At 42.0% G+C, this 23,926-nt stretch overlaps 1 protein-coding gene across 1 annotated transcript in view; it reads right to left on the bottom strand.

The window, feature by feature from the left end:
* The window catches only part of ST8SIA1 (ST8 alpha-N-acetyl-neuraminide alpha-2,8-sialyltransferase 1), a 130,704-nt gene that overhangs the window by 54,285 nt on the left and 52,493 nt on the right, over nt 1-23,926 (bottom strand). Inside the window, exons 3-4 of the mRNA XM_076343192.1 lie at nt 8,055-8,164; nt 2,892-2,984 (exon numbers count right to left, since the gene is read on the bottom strand). Of these exons, the coding sequence (XP_076199307.1) occupies nt 2,892-2,984; nt 8,055-8,164 (203 nt within the window). The remainder of the gene's footprint in view (nt 1-2,891; nt 2,985-8,054; nt 8,165-23,926) is intronic.

Genomic DNA, 23,926 nt, shown 5'->3' with positions numbered 1-23,926 from the left:
GCCAGGAGAATTTCTATCATAATACGTCTATTGTCAGTACTCCTGTATTATATGGAGCAACATTAGGGTAGGGAAATTCCTCATTGTTTTTCAAACCCAAATGAGAACTGAGCATAATATTTTACAAGTGAAAACTATACTACCTGCACAGTCACATTTCCTGCTGCAAACGGAGTAGGAACTTGATCTCTAAGTTTTGGAGAAGGCAATGTTTAGAAGGTATCTCTAAAGTCAGTGTATGGCCAGATTAAAATCTTGACTCTCCCATCCTAAGGCTGTAAATCTAGAGGGAAACAGTGGTAGCTCAGATATCACTCTGCAATAATTACTGCCAACAATTTAGTTTTCTAAAGGCAGTAATTCTGGTTTTAGAACAACACAGAAAATTGCCTCCATATCCCTGGTATGAAAACTTTGCCCTAGCCAACATGCCTCATCATAAATTATCTGGTAAGGATAAATCTTTTAGAAGCCATGAATGGTGTTGCAGGACCAATTGACCAAATCTGCCATAACACACTTGAGAGATAATTGATATGTCAAGCCTCATCAATATCAACCTACTTAAAGTAAGGACAAGAGGAGAGGGGAAGAATGATAATGAATAATACCATTATGTGAAGCTAGTTAACTTATAGCTTAGAAACAGATATGTATCAGTCACCAATCTGAACGTCCTTGAATTTCATGAAAGTCTGAACTTATAAGCAGTCTTAACTCCTTAAAAAGCTTCTTTCCATAGAAATTGATTATTTGTTGACAGACTAGTAGTCTTTTTTTCTATTTTAACTTCCAAGATTTAACCTTTTTTTCCAACTTTACACAGGAGGTAAAATAATGAGTTTGGACAGCATACGGGACACATCAGTAAAATATTATTTAAAAAAAAAAAATCTCTTCCTGACCAGGCAGAGGAAGCAAAGTGTCAGATCTCTCAAGAGCTCCAAGCCTCAGAGGAGGTTTCTGCCAATTTTCAGCGCTACGAATTTGTTCTCTGTGTCATTCTCAGTTACTGGTTGTGTATCTCCTCCTAATCAATACACATGCATATACATCCCACATTACTTTCTCATCAAAGGTCTTGCATCGCAGTTATTGTCCACTCACTTTGAAAACTGACATTGAACACAACCCCGTTTCCTGTTCCCCGTCTATTCCTTCCTCTCTATCTCTTTTCCCATTTCCCTCCCCCTCCAATTCTCCTTGTGACATGCCCCTCTCATAAAATAGTGTCTCACTCTCTCCATCTGCTTCTTCAGCCATCTGCTCACTCCTTCCCTCCCTTCTTGCTGGGTTACTCCACAGTCTCTCTAGTGTAGCTCCATAGTCTCCCTGTAGCATCACTAAAACTCTTTTTCCTTTTCTTCTTCTGTTCAAAGATAACAAGTACAGCGAGCTTTCCACTCTAGGCCTTGATGGAGGGGAGGCTGCAAAATGAATATCCATGAGTTTAATAATCCTCTGCCTTGACAACTGTAAGATCTTTTGCAAGCTTCATGTTTCACACTGCTCCTCTTCATTTTATCCAAAATGCCATGGCCAAACTGATCTTCTTTCCTTGACAGGATGTTCTGGCCATTTCATCTCACTTCTTAAATCAACCTCATTAGCCATCTACGTCCTACAGGATTTTCAGATTCCCTATCTTCACGTCCACTGTCCTGAGCAGCTCCATCTTCTCGCCTGGCACCTGGTGCCATCTGCCAATTCTGCTTGGTTTGCTTTGATCTCATCTCACAAGCACTTCTGTGCCTTCTCCTATTCAGATATTCTCTGCCTGGAATCAGCTCTTGAAGCTGATTACTACTCCATTTCTCTCTTGCTCGCCCTCTCTTTTCTACTCTGTCAAAGACTGTCATTTTTTCCACACACAAAACTAGAGAACCCTTCAATTCCTGATAGAGAGGAAAAATATTACATTTCAATACCATCAAACATCCATTTCCAAGTCTGTGCCTTTCTTCCTTCTAAAACACCTGGCTTTCTATTATTCATTTGATTTCCCTGTTTTGCTTCCTTTCATAATCGTTCACCTCCCAGTACGCGCATTATACATTTCTTTATGCCTAATAATTTCCTGTTCAACCCCTTCGTTTATGCCTTCTCTCTGTGTTTTTCAGTGAACATAGCACGTTACTACCAGATCTTGTTCTGCCTGAGAACAGCCTACCTCATTCCGGGTGATAAACAAGTTACATAGCAATTAAAATTCAGGAAGGCAAAATCAGAGAGATGGCGTTGACTTTGTTTCTCCCCTCCCTCTTCACCTCTCTCATCAGCTACTGACATTTGGAAAATTTCAACCAACTCTAATAAACAACAAAAATCTGTCCCAGTTTCCTAAGAACCCAAGGCTTATATGATCACAACCTGCCAATCAGTTTCATCCTAACCACTTTTGTACCTGTAAGTCAGTATCAAACAAGTAATACGAAGACAGTAAGGACCCAGAGGTTATCAGTGGTGAAGCAAAGAGAAACCCAAATTAGCATCTTCATTAACTGTGGGATGCGGCAGCCAGCTGGCCTGACCAGCAGAGTAGTTCGGGCCACCCATCAGTACGTGCCTGGCTTGGGAGCAGCCAAAGCACCTCTGGCACGTGCCCAGCGCATGGTAAAGGGAGGGAGCTGGGAGCACTGAGGGGAGTATGGCAGAAGAAATAACTCTGTAAAAGGCAGCCTCCCTTAGTTTCCCTGCTTACAGTGAAAGGATCAGGGGTTTAGTCTTGAATTATTTCACGTAACACCAAACCACTGCCTATTTCAACTTTTCCAGATCCTTTTCCAGAAGATCGTTAAGAACGTAACTCTGATGCACTAATATCTATAAAACAGATGCAGCATTTTTCTTTTTGTTTCTCCCGACCAGAAAAGGAACAACATGCTCTCTACCTTTTCTGAATTATACTGGGATTTGCAGTCACCAGCTGGGTTTTCGATCCAACATCCTTGCTGTATTCACTGGATAGAGGAGGAAGGTTGCACCTGTGCACAGAAAGACAGTCAAGATTTTAAATGACATTCAGGATTGGCAGGCTTCAACCTCAGTCTTTTTTAATCTGAAAGTTTGCAGGTGTTTATACAGAAAATGTAAAAGTGCTGTATAAATACTAGACCAAGCTACAAATGTTCCCTACTGTACCACACCTATAAGCACAATAGGACATTTTTGTACCAGATTGTGGGGAAATGTAGAAATAAAACCTTTCGCAGAGATGATCTTATGTAACTACTAAGCAAAAACAAAGACATATAGACTTGGCATTTCCAACAGGCTGAAAGGCTGTGGAAGAGGCCATTATTATCAATAGCAAAGACTTTTTTTTTCCAAACTCTTTTAAAGTTCTGTTTTTCACTCTGTTCTGTCTCGTTTATCAGTACCAGGCTCCAGACTGTTACCACTCTGTGGTATTACAAGCATTAGACGTCTTGCAAACAACGGGCGACTGGCATTTTTCATATTACACTGCGGGGTATCTTCAGCATACAGAATTTACCAAGAAAACACAGAGAAAAATTTTAAGTGGCTATTTAAATATGTGCATCTCAGTTCTGCTCACAGTCTTGTTCTGGTGGGCAGGGTGATAACGTAATAAAGACAAAGCGACTGAGCAAATTTACTTTGGAAAGCAGGTAGCCAAGACTCCAAAAAACAGAAGTAGAGATAAACTTCCAGACAATGAACAGTCCTAAATGCTCCCTAGTAAAGACCTAGGAGAAGAAGGAAGGCGCAGTAGATAAAGATGAAAATACATTCAAACAGTATCCAAGCCTATGCACTGCTCCAAAAGTTACAGTCAAGAGCAATCTACTCAAATACATAGAAATTACACCAAAAATTGGTGTCAAAATATTTTTCATTTCAAATTTGTCCAACATTTTAAATCAAAGATAGGAACAATATTTTTAATGCTTAAAAGGCAAAAATGAAACCAGGACTCTCAGAGACAAGTAGAATTTGAAATTTTTTCAGAAAAAGACTTAGTTTTTTACGTTGTTGGGTTTTGGAGGATTGTTGGGGGTTTTAAAAAAAAAAAAAAGTTTGTGGCTCTACCATAACCAAATTTGCCCTCCAATTTTTAAGTTCAACCACTGAATCAAGACATCCCCATTTGCACATGCTGGTTTCATTGGTTTTCTGCAGCACGCTGGAAAAGCGCAGCACAGAGACAGAGTGCACGAGGTAAGGAAAGGCAAGGGGCACGCTCGGGCGCCAGCTCCTGCCTCTTCCTGCTCCCACCAAGAGCACGTGCTGAGCAAATGCTGACCCTAAAGAAGGGGGTCAAACAGCCCCTGGTTGCTTTAAGCTCTGCAGACAACCACCCCCACAGAGGACGAGGCCCCAGCACTGGAAAAGGGCAAGCAGCGGCGCAGAGAGGAGTTGTTTCATGTTCATAACTTCTCTCGGTACCAGGAAGACGTGGTTTCCTTTGCTGCACGTCTTACGCCTGTGAAGAGCTACGTCATTTTTCTCACTGTCTTCTCCATGAAACTCTCTGCAGCACTCCACTTTTTCTGCATGCGTCCTCCAGGCAGCTGGCCTCAGTCATGAAGCCCTTGAATCCAACAACAACAAGTTGCTTATCCAATTTTTTTATCTTAATAATTCAGAGGCCCATTTCCTACACTAGTGAGAGGTGGGAGCTGGGGAAGTGAGCTACGGTTCAGTTTTTACAGCAGTTTCCAGGGGCCACTGCAGAAACTGTTGTGCTCTTGCACTACAGGTTGCCATACTCTTCTGCCACGCTGGGAAAATCAGTCTCCTCACAAGGAAAGCTCTTGCTTCCACAGCAGTCGCTGCCTCCGTTAGCATTTTCACTGACCTCTGCAGCATTTGGAGAAGGGATCCAGGCGCTTGCGACAGCAGAGTGCAGCAAACGAGGCTGCACAAATTCCCGGCCGCACCTCCGCGTGTTACAGTTTTGTCCAATGTCAGTGCCCGGAGAGGGCACTAGCGTGCACACGGTATACGCCCTGCAATGTTTGTTAATGCAAAACATCCCGCAGCTTTTAAGAAGCCATTTTGGGTTGAAGTTTATTTAAAAGCACTATGAAGGACCAAGATCTCTCCCTAGTTTTTATCATCTTACCATCTGAATAATGAAATTTCTTTCACAAGCCAGTCCCAGGTGCATTATTTAAACACATCTGATTCCTTTCATCAGTAAGTCTCATTCCTAGTTTGTTCTGCATGAAATATTAAGAAATGGCCTGAGTATCCAGAGGAAACTCAGCAAGAAACCAGTTGATTGACAGAAACTTCTTGGCCTTTCAGATTATTTTGTTGACCAGGTCAGCAGAGCGCTGAGTGTTGTGAAGGTGAGGAACACTCCAAGAAACAAAAGATACATCCTAAGAAACATCTCTTCAATTAACAGCTGCAAGGGTCAAATGAGAGGGATCCTTCAACCTGCACCAGGCAGAAACGGCTCTTCTGGGTTTGGCCAAGACAGAAGTCCATGTCCCACAGGTGCAGAGAATCCAGGCAACTTGGCTGAGCAATGGCATGTGCATTTGGTAGGTGCTATGTGATTATCTAGCTACTTTAGGATGTTATATATGCACATATACTAAACACTAGGGACTAATATGAATTTAATACGTAATTGCAAACATCCACTTCTATTCCTTTGTGGCACCTTGGCTAGCATCAACACAATAATTGCATAAGGCAGCTGAAAGCCATGTTTCTCTGGACTTGTCTACAAACCCCAAAGAGCCACCACATTTAACCTCCCCAGCTCCACCTGGGCTGGTATGGCTAGATGGCACGGCACAGCGTGATTAAAAGATAACAGCTTGGCCTCCCCGAACCGGGACAGCCACTAGTCAACTTGAAATAGTGACGAGTTGCTTCTAGTTTTGGAATAAATTCACTGGCAAACAGCTTGGAAAACTCCCTGCGATCCCCTGCTATTTTACAGAGAGAAACCCTCTCCCTGGGAGACGTGCAAACCACAGCAGAGCCATGGAAAGTGGTTGGGGGAAAGGAAGAATTGTGAGATGCAGAAATATTTCTTCAAAATCTAATGCCAAGAAAACGTGTCCTCTATCAAAATACACATAAAAACATTGCTTAGGGTTTAGTACCCAACACTTCTCTCTTAAAACGTTAGCAGGAAGGGAGAGGGGAAATCAAAATTTTTTCTTAGAAATAAGGATTACAAACTCGAAAGCCAGCCAGGTATCAGAAGAAGAGCCTATTATAACCGCGCTACCTAAACATGTAGACCATATGCCATGCACCTTTTTCATTGCAGATGCAGTGTGCTATGCCTTAGGGGCTGAAAACTGCTGCTCTTTTAATCTCTATGTTGGTACAACTGTGTGCGTAGAAGACGCTCAGCAACGAGATGAGTTTAAACTCATTAATTAACCTTAGTGATTACAATATATCAAAGAAGATGGCTGCAGTCATATGACAGAGTTTATGGAAATACACGTAAGTGAAATCAAAAAACATGTGAATGGAAGAAAAGAACAAGGGCAAAACCCGGCATGATTATTTCACACTGCGGAAATACTTTAAAGATAATACACAAATTTCTTTAACAAAAATGAAATGTTTTAGTGACGCAAGTCACTATTGTGCTCTTTCTCTCTCAGCTCTCAGATTATAGAAAACAGATTTAGAAAAGATCAACTAAATCCTATCTTCCACCTGCTATAAAAATATTTTCTCCCAGTGGTATATTAGCATCTAACCCAAAAGAACCGAAACATTTTCCGTAAATATGGCTGCACATTACTAATACAAGACAGCCTGCAGGCAGCTACTGGGATTTTTGCAGGATTTTCCCTATCACTTATTTCCAATTCAGAATAAGTTCTGTGCAGATAATGGTTGCTTTACCCTCCCTGGAGAGAAAAGGATTTTTCTGATCAAGCTACAACAACTGCTGTTCTTTCAAAAAAAGCTTCTATTGTTTTTGTAACTGATTGCTCCTACAGCATTTAAATTTCCCATTGAATCTAGATATTACCACGATATATACCCTGCAGTTTCTTGTATTTGGTCTGTGGAACACCTAAGGAGTTTTGCAGTAATGGCAATCAGCACACTGCCTTTCTCTCCCTGTGCCTTACATCATCTCTTCTGTGAATGCTCTAAGTATATGTTTCCTTTTGCCTTTAGTTTGTTGTATTTCTTTGCTTTAACATTGAAGGCATTTTTTGGTTTTTGAGATGCAAACTAGAAATTACAGTAATACTGTTTGGCTTGCAGCAAATTTGTATGGCTGTATAAGCAGCCATCAGGATCTAATAAGGAGACTTGCTAAAGTGGGCGTTCATTATGCAAGCATCTCAAAACCCAAAGAAACTCCATTTCTCATCTCTTTGGGAGCATTCCTCCAGCTTCTCCCTCACAACGGTTTTCGCCTTCATGTTTAACAGGGAGGAACTAATTTCTGACTTTCTTCCTTAAAGAATGCAGACCTAGAAAGTGCCAAATTCAATCATGGAAGCAGTAGCTGGTTCAACATTCCTCCTGACAGGTTCTTACAACTTCAGGAAGGCTGGAGGGAAATGCGAGGAATCCCAAAAACCCTCCATCAAGGAAAGAGGTTTGGCCTTTCCTCAGACAGGTCAGCCAGAAATCAGTCTTGAGGGATGAAAAACACAGAAATAAGCTTGTTCCAACTTATTTCTTAGGCCTTGCCCCATAATTGAGTTCAATGGATTGCATATGACGGCATTTAGAGTTGCAGAGGACGGAGCACAGTGCAGGATGAGACCCTGCCTAACTTTGCATAAGTAAAGAGAAAAGCAGCTCTTCAGTAGCCCTCTGTGACACTGCGCAGTCTGTCACGACCCTAACCCATCCATCAGCAGATTGCCCCCACACTACACACACATTTGCTGAAGCCAGTCAAAACTCTTTTTTGCCTCTCCTCACACTTTTACCCAAATCACTTGTGTAAAGCATCCTGCAAAGGGGGGAGAGGGGAGAACAAGGCAAATTATAATTGATTAATCACAACTGAATAGCTTTGAAAAGTCCAAGACTTAGCAGGGGGAAGGGGAGACAATGTGTCATTGAGGTTTCTGTCTTACCGCATGACAAAATCGGCTTGATCTATTTGTTTGCCGCAGCCGCTCTTTTTCAGGATCCCACCGTTTCCCACCACGGAGCATTTCTTCAGGGGCAGCTGGAAGGGAGTAGCCTAGCAACACAAAACAAGGACCGGTTTTACAGAGGAGAACACACGCATCTTTGTAGCAGCCGCTCCTGGAGAACCCGGGGAGCTGGCAGGACTCAAAGTGATGAAAGAAAAGGGAGAACTAGGAGCTGGGGGGGGGGGGGGAAAGTACATAAATTAGCTGGTAAGTAGACATAGGACAGGTCTTATCCCCACTCCCCAAACCAGGACACAACAAACGTGATACAGAAGATAACAACATCTCTGCAAAACGAAAACTGCCTGAAGTCCTGATGCAGATACTGACCAAGCCAGACGGTCAGGTCAGAATGAGCCTTCTAGCCAAGCTGCAAGGACACCGGGGAAAAAGACAACCAGGAAAAAAAGGAAAAAAAAAAAAAAATCCATGAAAGTGACCTTCCTGAGCTGATATACAAGACACAGCTCTGGGGAGGGAGGGAAGGAAGGAAAGGGAAGGAAAAGGCAGGAAGGAAAAGCAAAGGCAAAGGCAAAGGCAAAAAAAGGAAGGGGGAGCAAGGTGATGACAGAAGGGCACTGGGAATCAGAAGTCACCCTGGCTCCCTCCATGGTTGTGTCACTGGGACGGGTCACTCTGAAGCCTTAGGCAAAGATATTTAGAGCTTGAGAGCAGCTCCTTAAACACTCAGCTGCCCAGACACAGCATAGATTAAAATTAGAAAGGGACCATTTTAACTAAGCAGCTCTTGTAGCAGCTTAGCAGGGCGTTAAAGCGCAAGGTCAAATTGTCGTGCTATCTTATGCATCAAACACAGTAAGAAATTAGATCTGTATAGTCTTATTCATTCCAGAGGATCACAAAACTACGGGTGGGACACCTTCCCATCAGCCCCAAGCCATTCACCTTTAGTGAGGTTGGGACAGCCATTTAAACAGCACACAGTGCATCAGTGCAGCCCAGCATATTAAAAAAAAAAAAAAAAAAAAAAAAAGGTGGTGAAAAGATGTGAATTTAAAGCAGTGTGATTTAGTTACAGAATGGAATTTGTCTACAATACAAGAGTTAATATTCTCTTCATGCAATGTGTAGGGATGTTTCATTTATCAAACCTGTCAAAACCTGACTTTGCAGTAGAGACAGAAGTTACTGCACAGGCCTCCGAGATTGCAAATGCCATGCTGACAGGATGCAGCATCGCAAAACAATTCTCCTCTCCAGAAGGACAAGGTAGAACCGTGGCAGCACTTGTCCTCACTTACATGTACAGAGCAATGTCTAACTTTGCATCATGTATTCACCAGGCATTACGATGGTGTACATGGTCCAGAAAACAGACCCGGCGTTATAGCACAAACTATGTATTTGTTAGGACTTATTTCTAATGTCTTATTTCTTTTCTTCCTTAGATTTATTTGCTTTATCTTCCTTTCTCAGAAAACTAGAGTCTATTCAGCTAGTATAAAGCCACAACCTGCTTTCTAATGAAAAACATTAAAGCATTTTGCTTATCCTAACTCTGGATTAAGATATGCTAAAGCAGAAAAATAAATTTTAGTTTCCTGAGGCCCAGCCACCGTTAAGCACCCAGTGATAGCATGGTGGAGCAATATTAAGTATGCAGCTGCATTCTTGTCCTGCATCTGCCTTCTCAAGAACATTTTTCTAATTTACACAGTTATTGAACTAGGAGCATATCTTGAAATTCAAAGGACATCTCATCTCTGAGGTGACCCTGACCAAATGAGAGCTCACATGCTCAGTAAAGCGAGGGGGAGGGGAATCAGAGGAAATGTAGAAGAGGTGTGTTTTATAAATAACAGTACCTTTCTTATTCAAGATATATCAAAGCTCCTTCCAAGAGAGCTAGTTATGCAAAGGCAAGGCTGTGACAAATCACAGACAAAGGCAGCAGCCATTAACTCCTGCTTTTCAGAGTTGTGGATACTCTGTCACATAAATTATGTGGCTTTAGTACATGTTGAGTGGCTTTAGACCCCCAAAATAAACATTTAGGAGTTACTAAATGCTTCGAAATTCTGTGAGTTGCAAACAGCCTTTGACATTGCTTGAGGTGACTTGCTGTCCTTCAAGGGAGGCTTATATCCTGTTATGCTCAAAGGTTATAATATTAGTTGTCTTTTGCATACATACTTTTGTTTCCAAAAGCATGTGAAGCTTTGAAACTTTTGTCCTTTAGAGAGTCCAAGAAACAAAAGAACAAGATCAGGGCTGCCAGGGCGGTTTGAGGGAGCCAGAGGAAAGTAGAAGGAACAGATAAAATAACCATGGTGGTTGTCCCTCTGCCTAACCTGCGAAGAAATCCACTCGCTCTGTGGACATAGGAGGAAAACCAGGCTGAACACAGTTCTCTGTGAAAAGCCACCATGCCCACAAGAGCCCACAGAAGCTTTTGCCTCCCCCAGCAAAGTACTGAAAATTGAAGACATGGCATAGACAGCGGACAGAGTCTACACGCCCGCGTTTAGCTTAAAATGTTCAACGGATGCATTTTCCAGAAAACCATACTTACAAACTTCCTACAGACATTATGCAAAAGACCTAGTTCCAGTACCATAACGGGGAGTGGCGGGTTGTAAAGGCCTAAGGATTAAGTGCCCCTGCTGCTTGGTGGGATTTCAGCTGCTTTGAGCTTAATGAAGAGCAATTGCTTAGGATGACCTGGGAGAAAGCTGCATTTGTTATCTTGCACGTGACTTTTCTTCAAACATTTAAATCACAGGTCTGTATTATTGCTGAGACTGCAGGGGCATTTCAGGAACTCTGCCCTGAGCCTCTTTGTCCAAACAAACTGCCTGGTCATACACAAATCATACAAGTCAAACTCAAGTATTGCCCATAAGCAACTACGAAATATATGGCTCCTTTTTCTCTCTACAAAAGGCATTTCTCTTTTCCCTCTTTCAAAGGAACAGGCTCCTGGGCTTTTAAATTGTTAGGAAATCGCCATCCTGTAATCTAGTTAGCAGCAGCATACCCAACCCGCTGCAGGACGTTAGTGCGGTGGCACGCTTCCCTCCTCTCCACATCCAAAGGATGCTCATGGGGCAGATAGCAGAGATAAAGGCACTTAGAGGCTCTTCAAAGCAAAAATGCTGTGGGCTTCATTCTGTGACTTCCCATAAGCATTCAGCTCATTCCTTCCTTTGGGCTGCCCAAAATAGGAGGTGCAAACAGCTTAAGCAAAATTGCAACACAATTAACCAAAAGGTAGTTCCAGCCCTAACACGCAGTAGAACTACTCAGCTTACTAGCTTTCCACATCGCTACTGGGCTTTCAGGATGTTTCCCTGCATCATCTAGCTGTTCCTACTGCTGCCTCGGCAGGGTACACGCTGTGGATGTAAGGTTGAATTTAATATTTAATTAATTATCAAAACCTGGACTTATTTTTTTTCCTCTAAGGGTAAAAAACATCGAAGATGGACTCCAATAATGATTTGTTTCCTCATGCCAAGTGATCTTATGCTATCTTCATGGTGTGGGTGATCTGCCTTCAGATTTTTTGAATGTTATGTTGGGGTTGAAGGGTTAGAAGAATGCTACAACTTGCTCCGGAATTAAACCTGGTTTACTTTTTTGTAAAATAGACTTGGGCATTACTTGTAATTTCAGTACGAGGCAATTTTCAATCAAGAGTGTTATATTTTTAAGGTGATGGTGCTATTTGGAGATAATACTATATAGCAAACCCAAGTTTGCTTCTAGGTTTCTATTACCGGCAAAATATGTTTCACAGGACTTACAAAAACCTTCTCATGCTTTCCTTCTTTACCTCCCACAGAGCAACTCTTTGCTACGCAAATTGTCAGTTCATAGTTAACAGCATATAAGTTCTCACATTGTGAGGACCCAGCTGTCATTTTTGCTAAATGCTCACGGGAAGCTCAGTTGTTTTTCTCCTTAGAATTGTAAGCTGGCCTGAAAAATGCTGGCTTTGGACTGTAAAGTTGTAACAAGAGCATTTCCATTAATATTAGCTTCCTGAAACTTTGTTATTTTCATTGTCAACACATTTGTTATTTTCTTCATTCATAAAATGTTAATCAACAGCCAGAGTCTTGTGGGTGGACCAGAAAAAAATATCGCAACATCAGTTCATCTACTGTAATAGAGAAAATGTAAAAATAAATTACCAACTCACCTCCATTTTTAAGCAATCATTACCATAGGATTTGCAAATAATGTTAACTAAAAACACCTTGCATATTGGAAGTAAGCGGGATAAATTCCCTTTAAAAGTAAGTTTCAAACAATTTTAAAAAGGATTATGTAAGGTGGTTTTTAAAAGGCATCTCCAAACAAAACCAAAGACAGAAAGGCCCCATTGTCTCATTTTCCCCAGTTTAATACAAAGAAACTCCACTGATAATCAGTGAAGATGTTCTAGTTCATATTCATGTAAATGAAAGACGAACCTGCACATGCCCCTGTGAATTCAATGACAAATAAGAACACAAAGCAATAGATTAAAGACTCCCAATTGAATATGGGACTAATTTAACAAAGCATCCATCCAGCAATTCACTGATTAGTTTCATCAAATCATTGTCATCAGTTAAAAGAACATTACACAGTACTAACAAAACATAATTTATTTTAGATAATGCTACTCTAATTCACTTTGACTTCATTGTTAGGTTGTTAATGCATTAATTTTTGCCCACTCCCTGCCAAAGACTTTAATCAGCAACCAAGTTCTTACTGGGAAAACAGGAAAAATTACAGTATTCAGCCTCTGATTTAATGCTGAAGATGTCAAAAACATTGAAAACACTGAGAACATAAATTAGAATAAAACAGTTTTTTAAATAAGCATTTTGGATTTGCAAGAGATGCTGTGATTTTACTGTCCCTTTTGAGAAGGCAGCATCCTGACGAAAAGGGCGTTGACAGCAAAACCCCGAGAGTTAACGAGAAGCCAAATTCAGCTCTTAACAGAACATTTTCTTGCACCTTTGCATAAGGAAGCGGCTGACACTTTAAAGGATAGCTCTCTGTCTGTCAGCCACAGGTAACGTGGCGTTGGTCTTTACACTGTCAGACATGGCGGGGTGGCAAATGCTCCTTCTTCATTGTTTACAAATCATCTTCGCTCTGATGGGCCTTTTGTTCCTCCTACAGAGCTGTCGAGACATGACAGCTTGGTGGCAACCGGCTCCAAAAAACATTAACGTCAGGGACAGCGTATTCGCTATAGGGGAATGTGGAGGGTGGCTGTGGTTCCCTGCATTTCACTCGCTCCTCTCCACCAAACTGCTCCAGTCCTGCCCTGACCCGGGGCACAGGGGCGCAGAGCAAGGAGAAACTACTGATGGCAAGATAATGAACATCACAGAGGTCAGGAGGAGCTGCTGCTCCTAAAAGAGAGAGGACTTTTCAGCCCACCTCCCACACTATGCCTCTACAGCGAGACAGCTGACGTTCTTCTCCCCATCCTTTAGAAGTAATTGTTATTTTCTTGGGAAAATAACTGTTTTCACCAAAAAATGCTTAGGGTTAGGGTTTGGGGTTTTTTTTTTAGTGAAAACTGAAAATTTTGAAAAATAAAAGATGGACTTTTTTTTCCAGAAGGTTTCCTTTAAAATTGGGTACACGGTTATCTAAAAGGTCTTGCATGTAGTAATTCATAACTTCAGACATTTTCTATCATACACCTATTCTCAGCCTGGCCTTTCTGTTTGTAGTTACTAACTGAAGTAACTGCACAAAGTTTGAAATGCATCTAAAATTTTGACAATTATTTAGAACTCACTTTTGTATAGAGAAACAGAAGAAACATGGATTAGAATGAAAGTGTCTGTGTATGAGTGCTGGAAAGGGAGAAAATCCTTTCTATGTCATAAATCTTGAGCGAATGTTGTGGGCTGGGAGATACATGCATTGTAACATATTAAGAAACCACATTGATACTTTACTGGCAGGTTTACCGAATGCCATGGAATTCCTAAATTGTTTTGTGTTCACGCAAAGCTGTATTACAAAAGCACATTAGTGAAACCGTTCAAAGCTGTATTTCGCATGTGCAAAATCTGTCAGAATCACAATGTGTGTTCCACTGAGACTTGCTAAACGCGTGTGTTAGCTATAACTCGTACAAAATTCTCTATATTCCACTAATACATGAAAAAATGTGTGAAATGTTAAGCAAGAAGCAAGCCAAAAACCTTGCCTCTATGGTGATGCTGTCACAAAACAGAGGATAGGTATAAGCATACTTACATTCTGTGGAACAGATGAGAATGGAGGCCCTGCCAGACTGATCCCAGGTACGTAGCACGCTGCCTCTTTGTGTATGCTGATTATGAATATCAATAAATAAGCTGAGCACGGGTTTTCAAATTCTGGACTCAGATACTACCAAACCCCAATATTTGATTACAAAGCAATTATTACAGGAAGAAACTGTGACAGTGACTGACTATGAAATCCCTCTAGGACATAAGAAAGAGATCTTAAAATGAACCTCCAGCTACCTTCTTCAGTTTCTTTTTTTCAATAGTTTCCTTGCTCCACAGAGGCACTGCCAACTAACAAATTTTGCAACCTGAAGCTCACCGCTTCCACAAAAGAGAAGTGGTCCGGGTGGGGCAAGCTTCTCTGTAGTACCATGCGAGCATGTCTCAGTCATGACAGCAATGTCTTTATCAAGGGTTGAAGTGGAATTAAACATTCAAGCTCTTGTAAATTTTGTGCTCTTCACAAATACGTACTTCAGGCAGTGTTGTTCTTCATGAGATTAGTATCTCATTAAATATTTATACGGGGACACAGGACTGCAAAAGACCGCTTAGGAGACTGAACGCATTGCTCTGCGGCTGCGGGAAACCCTCTTATATCCAAAAGGATACCTGGGATATTAACTGCAGAGCAACCACACACAAAAGAGAGAACGCTTTGCAACATACCTGCATATTCACAAAAAACACGGACTACCAGTAACTAGCTGGCAGTCACTTTTAGTTCAAGCTGTACTTCTAAGTAGGAACTTCAAAACAGTGTGCTCTCTAATAGCTTTCCACCCAGCATGAAGTCACTGCAAGTGAGTACTTGCCGTGAATTAAAAGAAGATTTCAAATTGCTGCTGTGGCATTTAATTCAATGGAATCGGCCTTCATACAGCCAGGGTAGCACAGTGTGGGGATTATGAAAAAAATTCACGTTTGGAGAGTGTAACGGTTTATTTTAGAAAACAGACTATTGATGATATCATAAACAGTATTTTAAACAATGAATGCTCTGGGAATGTGAAGGGAATGCTTCTATTTTATGTGACATATAAGACAAGGAGACATTAATGGGTGGGAAATTCCAAAGTTCTGGAAGATTTCTGGATCCAAACTTTATGGCCTGCAATGTACTAGGACCCCAAACGTTGGATTAAAAATGAGAAAAAGGAATTACTGTTTCATAACTAATTAGAAAAAGTAACTCAACCTACTGGGGGTGAGGAAGGTGTCTCTCATTCTGGAAGATGTTATAGCTTCGAACATTTCCAGAACTGGGAGGCCTCAAGAAGGACTTAAGCTTCCTTCCAAATAGCTGCATTCAGATGTTCCATGGAGCAACCCAGTCCCATGTAAACTGTACAAAATGCAAAAATAACGTACAAATTTCTTGAAAAACAGCTTGACCAGAATTTGTAAATAATTGCCTGTGTTGGCTTCCCTAAACACCTTCTCATACACTTGAATAACTCACTTGATTTTTTTTTTTTTTTTTAATCCTGTGTGGTAACAAGGATAAACTTCGATTCGTAGGTCGAATCACTAAACTCTGCCTACAGCCACAGAAACACTCAGCAAATCCTTCCTTTTACTTGACCATCTGACATTGTCTTATGCCATGCCGAGTTTAGAGGAAAACAACATCCATTGGGTGGGATTCTCAGCCCTGCTCTGCTTTGCCAGCACCTCCAGAGATAGGTACGCAACACCCTCCCACTTAGATTTCAACTGATTCAGACTTACGTGCTTGCGCTGTACAGCGTTTACACACCAGGCAGCAATTCACCTCCCGGTTCACTGGCACTCTATGGCAGAAAGACTTCAGACACACCAGGCATTCCAGTGGTTATTTAATATCGTATTATGCTGAATGCTTAGCGGCAACCCCTCATCTTTTGGGCTTAGAGACCTAACTTTCAGACGCTGCTTCTGAAGGTTTTGCCCATCCTCCACTTTTTCCCTGTTCCTTTCTTAATCTGCTCCAAGTCTGAGCAGAAGAGAAAAAGCTAAGTATACCAAACCATGTACGCCAGGGTTGCGTCGATACAATGCTCTAAGCTTAAGTCAAAAAAGTGCATTGAAACATTTTTGAATTTTGACTAGATATTTCATGGAAACAAGGGTAAGCACAAATCATTGCTTCAGGGGGAAAAAACTACATTTTTAACGTCATGCATGTCTGTTAAACAACAAGAGTAGTTACTATTTTATGAGAGTTTAATAAGTTATTCTGCAGGCCTGGGAAAACGCAGTATAAACTTTTTAATTAATATCTATCTCCTGTGTTGCAGCACACAGTTTCCTAGCTGAGGAAGTTACTGTATGTAAGCACACATTTTAAATTTTATGCACAGAAGTTTTTGTTGAAGTAAATAACTATAATACTCCAGTTAGAGAAATGTAGACAGAAAACAATATGATTGCCCAGTGACAATGTCCTCCAACCCTGACTGTGCTTTCTCCCTCAGTAATTTCAGGATGGCAGAACAGTAACAAGCTGAAACCAAAACAGAATAGGGAAAATTGCAGGGTATCTGCTTACTTACGCCTCGTGTAGGAATAAGTAGAGAATGTACTCTCACGTTGAATTATTCTCTTGTGAGAGCGTGGGACAACGCACAGCAAAGACAGCAAAACATTTGGAAATTCTGCAAGACCAACTGTTGTTCAGTAAGGGGTACTACTTCTTATTTTCCCAGCATCACAAAGGATTTCTCAACACAGTTTCATGTATGTGCAAGGTTATTGCCAGGACCAATCCACAATCAAACACACCGTTCCTAAGCATTTTAAGACCAATCCTAACCCTGCGGAACTGATGCAGGATGAATGTTTCTACAATCGCACGAGCAGAATACAAATAACTGTGAAATGCAATAGCCTGCACTGAACGTGTGTAGGGGTAGGAAAGACAGCACACAGGAGTGCTCTGAAGAAGGTGTCAGGAGACCCATCCGCATGTATGTGGTTGATTTCCTAAAAAGCTCATCCAGCCATAGAAACAGAAAGTTCTCTAAAATCTTGTTAGCAGCACAGAGTATATGCAATAAATAAGGTTAGTTTCAGCTCATAAAAAAATATAAAGGGCTTTCAATTCTACTTGTATAAAAGACAATAAGACTTAAACAAAGGAATGTCTCTCTGAATTCCTGAGGGCCCTCTGATCCCACTGATATGAATAAGGAGCTGCAGCAAAGGAAATCAATCAATCAGCTTATACAGGCACCAAAATATGGATTTAATTATCATATGATAGATACCTAAGTTTAAAGCATTGGCTTTTATTTTTTAGGATGTCTTGAAAGCAATACGCTTCCATTTAGCTAGAATATTAACCAATGAGCTTCTACAAGGAAAAGATCCACTAATCAAAAAATGTTTCTTATCTTTGCTTTACCTCTAAATAGTTCAGATGAATCAATGACGTCTATTGAGAATCACTAGTTAAAAAGACATCAAAGACAACTAGCAAGTATTGATCTCTCTAGGAAATCTGCAATTAGACTTTGAGTGCAGTTTAAACACTGAGATCGGTTTCTGGCAGCATGAAAACACTGTTGACTTTCTTTAATACTTGCAGATTATTTTTTTTTTCCTTCTCCATTAATGAGAAAAATTAAGCCTCTTCAGAAAGCTTCATTTATCTTATAGGTAAGGAGGAAATATCTAACTATTTTAAGCCAAATTTTAGACTTTGAAAATTCCAAATTTTACAAAACAGATGCAGATACATTTACCGATCTTTCTTTCGGTAAGAAGCAAACAGTTCTTCCTGATTCCAATCAGGTAAATGGAGATAAACAGCAAAGTGAACCACAACAGAGAAGGGTTAGCTAGGCAACATTCTACAGGCTCTAGTGTTTCAAGGTGTTTAGAATAGTTTATGGGTAGTGATTGGATGAAAAAGCCTTATGATATTTGGTTGCCCAGAAACATTAAAAAAACAAATCCAACACGTAATATCATCTTTCAGATACAATGGGTTCATTTAAACGCGCTACTGAACTGGACGAAACAATGGCATGAATCCAGAGAAGTGAGCAATTTCTTTTTTTCCCCTCCCATAGCACACAGTCAAACCAAATACATAAAATACACTAAGAAATAAGAAACAGTTTGAGGAATCAATAAATGTACCCAGCTCCAAAGAGTCACTATATCTGGGCCGGGTCAAAAGCCTGCATCAATCTGTATCTCACATCTTTAGCCTGTCCTTCATCCACCAACCTAGATGGCACATGAGTTCATTCATGTAACTAACAACACGAGAAAAGTTGACCCATAAGAGCTGAAAAGCAAATAATAATATGCAAAGAAATTTAAGGACTGCATGTAAAGCAAGGGTATAGGTCTTCATTTAGAGTACTATCTTTCTTTAGGGCAGTCTTTCTGCAGAAATGTAGAGCCAAGGTTAAAAGACCTTGCTGAAAAGTAAAAAAGGTGGTTAGCAGCATAATAGGATTTACATATAATGAGTGACTACCAAATTGTTTAAAAATGGATGTTTATCAAACAAGGAAGCAATTAGGGGAAAGTGCAGTGCCGTGTAATGTCATCACTAAAGGTTATGAAAACAGAAGTTTAGAAGTCCAGGGAGACAGAGGGAAAAAGCTGTTACAATCACAAAATCGATGAAGTTTCCATAAGCTATTTATTCTTCCCAGTAATGAAAACAGAACTCCTTAAAATGAACAGTATTTCACATAGAGGCATGAGAGTAATTCATGAACTTGTTTGAAAAACTTATCATAAACTGATTTGAATAAACAACGATCATTTCTATATCAATAATAAAACACTTAGCAATATAAGATTAAAATGGGGAAAAGTGTCATTTCATTGTATAAGGGTCTAGGTTCCCCAAAAAGCACACAGAAAGTGTCATTTGTTGCAAGCCTACACAAAAGTTGGTTTGGGGCTAGCTGCTCTACCGAGAGCACAGCAAAATGGGGAGGCGAGGCTTCAGGGACCAAACCCAACCTAAGGCTGAAGTCTCAGTAGTGCAGTGTACGCATCAGAATCTGAAAATTAGAAGTCCAGTTAAATTGTGCAGACTGAGGCAACTGCAAGCCTACTGAAAGCCAACACAGACCAAAATTAATCTCACACAAAGGGACGCCTTTTTTCCCTGACTCGGTGCTTCCCGTGGTTTTAGCATCGTGTAATTCAGGTAATCTAGTCCAACTTCCCGCTCCAGACAGGGTCACCCGTGAAAATTGGTCAATACGTGCTGTTTGTTACGTGCTTCAGCGCCCCTGCATCAGTCGGGTAGCCTCTGACTGTAACTTGCTGGACCCTTTCGCCGACCGCGCCCGCTGGGGGCCCGCCAGCTCCGGGCCCGGCCCGGGCCGCCGCCCCGGCCCGCGGGTCAGGACCCTGGTCAGCTCCGGGCCGCCGCCGCCGCCGCCGCCGCGCCCCCGGCCCCGGCCCCCCGCGCGGCTCCAGGCCCCCGCCGGCGGCTGCAAGGCCGCGGGAACGGCCCGCGGTACCCGCCGAGATCATTTCGGTTTACCGTAAGGGGATGTGCTAGCCTTTGGGGTCCGGTTTTCACCTGAAGAATTACAGCAGTGACGAACCGTGTGCCTCGATGAGACGGCACTTCGTACTTTTTCATACCTTGGTTATGCTGTTGCTCTGAGCAAACGCAACCCCTGTATTCTTGATGGCCCATCTTTGGCACATCTTGTTCACGTCATTCATGTTCTACTCTCTGTTCCGTTTGGTCAGGGGAAAAAAAAAATCTCTTAGAGGTATAATTACATTCACTGAGTGAAGAGGTTCAAAAAATGATGTGCTGTCCCCTACCAGAGGTTGCAATTTGGAAAAGACAACGTCAGAAGTTTTAATAAGCCGCAGCTCTCTTCTGACAGCTGAACAAAACACCACGGAAATCAGAGTAGCCACTAAGACATCATATTCTTTTTTTTTTTAAACATATTGTCAGACCCGATGAATAGTTTTTCAGCTTTCTATTAGACTGAAACTAACTTTATTTTTCACTAAAAGCTATTCTAAAACCAAAAGCAGTTCCAGGGTAAACTAATGAACATCAAGATGACTCACTTGGCAGGAAGCTATAACATATAACAAGAATTGATTACTCGCTGAGTGCGCTGCACTATAGACCAGCAAACTTCTCAAGGTCTGGAGGGCTTTCCCTCCACTTTAGTTTTTGGGGCCTGCTTCAGCCCCTTTCAAACACTAGGCTGGGGAGAGAAGTTTCCTAACAGTAAACATTTGAGCCTTGTGACTTGGAAGAAGACAGCAGTAAAAGAGCAAAGGACTTGGAGTTTATCAGTGAAGAACATCTGGGTCCCCAACAGGGGATGATAGTTCATTAATTAGCCTCATGTGGAACCCACTGTCAGTACTTGCTAGCCTATAACACTAACATTCAAACATGACCGGCAACCACAGCTTCCACGCAGCATTTTTAAACACATATCCTTGCCAGGCTTGTTTCTCTGGATAAGAAAACCACTCCGCTCTGCCTCTTATACTCATTGTACTGCCGTAGTGTTCATCCTTTCACAAAGACAGAAGTCATACAGGAACTGCCATGATCTTCCACCCTTTGAAAACTGACTTGTCTGATTTTGATACTCCCCAAACTTAATCCTCTAACTTTTCCTTTAGCTTTCTTTATTCACATGAGGAATCTCATGGAAAAAGACAGCACGGCCTGGTTGTTGGCTTTTGATAAGACATGAAACTGTCCTCTAGTTTCATCTTCCCACAGTATCTGTAAGTTTATTTTTAGAGCGCTCTCAGACAGTCAGTTAAAGAGAGATATTCAAGTGGTGTTGCTATCCACTCATGTCTGGATAGCCTTTAAAGGGCAGACTTAGAAAAAAATGATTGTAAAATGACATTTTGAATGTTGTACATTATATTCCTTCTCAATCGTATCCAGCTAAAAAATGTCACACTTAAAATAAAAAATCGTTTCTTCCCCTAGGGATATAACCTCTCAACATATGACCTGTGATTAGAAAGTCAGATTAGGTTCTTTTCTGGTTTTGTATTTTTACCATCACTAGTAAAGATTCTGCACAGAGTAAGAGCACAAGTGGACCACTTAGATCTTCCATTTTTGTGCTGATCTCCTGACAATGCCATTCATGATACCTGGAAACAAAAGACTACTAGACCATTTCGCTGTAACAACCAAGTTAACAACAATACTGTGCTTTTTTTCCAGTAAATAAGGCTGTAATGACTTCTGAATATGCAGAGAACAAGTAGATTAAATAGATTCTCTTTCACAGCATCCCTCTTCTACTCCTAATTATATTTTCATGCCTCTCAACATATATCTGTACTCTTTTCGCTGGGAACAAATGTGACTCTGCTTATCTTGAATGGCCGTAGCCTACATTTTCTGATGCTTTAGCAAGGCATGGCACGTTTTGGGTATTTACCTTCATTCTTTCTACCACCAACACAGACAAGTTGGCCTAGTATATGTAAAACATCCATAATAAAGCTTATCTGCCTGGTACATCTGCAAGGTATATAGTCAAAAGCTGTGGTTGGTTTAACTGTACCAGGACTCCTCTGCCTACCCACTTGCAGAAGGAAGCTATTTGCCAAAACATAACAGGCCAACACAGAAGAGCACCTGGGCATAGAGGCCGTGGCATACGTGGTGGCACTAGCATCCTGCGACCACATACGGAATGACAGTTGTAATGGTCATAACGCAGCCCATGGGCCAGAGCCACATTTCTGACCCGCCTCACTCTGTCACACTGAGTACTTTCTGAGAAGCATCTTTACCAAAGACAAATTGCACTTGTTTTGAGAGCAGGAGGCTAAAAGCAAGCAAAGGAGGAGGTAAAGAGAAGGGCTGTTGTGCTATCTCCTGTCAAAAACATTGCTGATATCACCAAACTTTACCTCTGTTATCAACTATGCTCACCCCTCAGATTAACAACACTTGTTGTAAGATCAGTTGGGCCGTCATTTTTGTTAAAGGCTAGAGTAGAGACAACCTGGATGCCCGTAGTAAGTTTACTAAATCAGAGGCCTCTTGGGGGGAGGATGGTAAAAACCTAGGACAGGTAATGGTCCTTCTTGAGCTGAAGTGAAAGACCTGCAGGCTTTGATGACAGAAAAGACAACCTGGAAATAAAGATAACAGTCCAGTACAAGATTAGAAGTTAGAAGTCCCTCAGCGCCTTGGATGTCTAGCAGAGCAACAGCACTATATAAAACTGCCTAATGAGTCTGATAATAGGCATCAGTTTTACCATATAGAAGTTCACACATGTAATATCTTCTTTCCTTTCAAAATCACATTGGTTCATTTCAGAGTTAAATCCCAAAGTGAAACCTTACCAGAACTACTGAGTTTCATTGAGTTTTTGCATGAAAATCTTGGAAGCCTGTGAATCATAGAATCATTGAGGTTGGAAAAGACCTCTAGGATCATCGAGTCCAACCGTCGACCCAACACCACCATGCCCACTAAACCATGTCCCTAAGCGCCTCATCTACTCGTCTTTTAAATACTTCCAGGGATGGGGACTCCACCACTTCCCTGGGCAGCCTGTTCCAATGTTTAACCACTCGTTCAGGAAAGAAATTTTTCCTCACGTCTAAACCTAATCTAAACCTCCCCTGGCCATTTCCTCTCATCCTATCGCTAGTTACTTGGGAGAAGAGACCGACACCCACCTCACTACAACCTCCTTGCAAGTAGTTGTAGAGAGCGATGAGGTCTCCCCTCAGCCTCCTTTTCTCCAGGCTAAACAACCCCAGTTCCCTCAGCCCCTCCTCAGAAGACTTGTTCTCCAGACCCCTCACCAGCCTCGTTGCCCTTCTCTGGACACGCTCCAGCACCTTGATGTCCTTCTTATAGTGAGGGGCCCAAAACTGAACACAGGATTCAAGGTGCGGCCTCACCAGTGCCGAGTACAGGGGCACCATCACTTCCCTACTCCTGCTGGCCACACTATTTCTGATACAGGCCAGGATGCCATTGGCCTTCTTGGCCGCCTGGGCACACTGCCGGCTCATGTTCAGCCGGCTGTCAACCAGCACCCCCAGGTCCTTTTCCACCAGGCAGCTTTCCAGCCACTCTTCCCCAAGCCTGTAGTGCTGCATGGGGTTGTTGTGGCCGAAATGCAGGACCCGGCACTTGGCCTTGTTGAACCTCATACAGTTGGCCTCGGCCCATGGATCCAGCCTGTCCAGGTCCCTCTGCAGAGCCTTCCTACCCTCGAGCAGATCAACGCTCCCGCCCAACTTGGTGTCGTCTGCAAACTTACTGAGGGAGCACTCAATCCCCTCATCCAGATCATCGATAAAGCTATTGAACAAGACCGGCCTCAAAACTGAGCCCTGGGGAACACCGCTCGTGACCGGCCGCCAACTGGATTGAACTCCACTCACCACAACTCTCTGGGCCCGGCTGTCCAGCCAGTTTTTGACCCAGCGCAGAGTACACCTGTCTAAGCCGTGAGCCGCCAGCTTCTCGAGGAGAATGCTGTGGGAGACGGTGTCAAAGGCCTTACTGAAGTCCAGGTAGGCCACATCCACAGCCTTTCCCTCATCCAC

Source organism: Aptenodytes patagonicus, chromosome 1, assembly GCF_965638725.1.
Source record: "Aptenodytes patagonicus chromosome 1, bAptPat1.pri.cur, whole genome shotgun sequence".
NCBI classification, from domain to species: Eukaryota; Metazoa; Chordata; class Aves; order Sphenisciformes; family Spheniscidae; genus Aptenodytes; species Aptenodytes patagonicus.
Note: the sequence above shows the minus strand (reverse complement) of the source record. Positions and strands in the feature narration are given on the sequence as shown.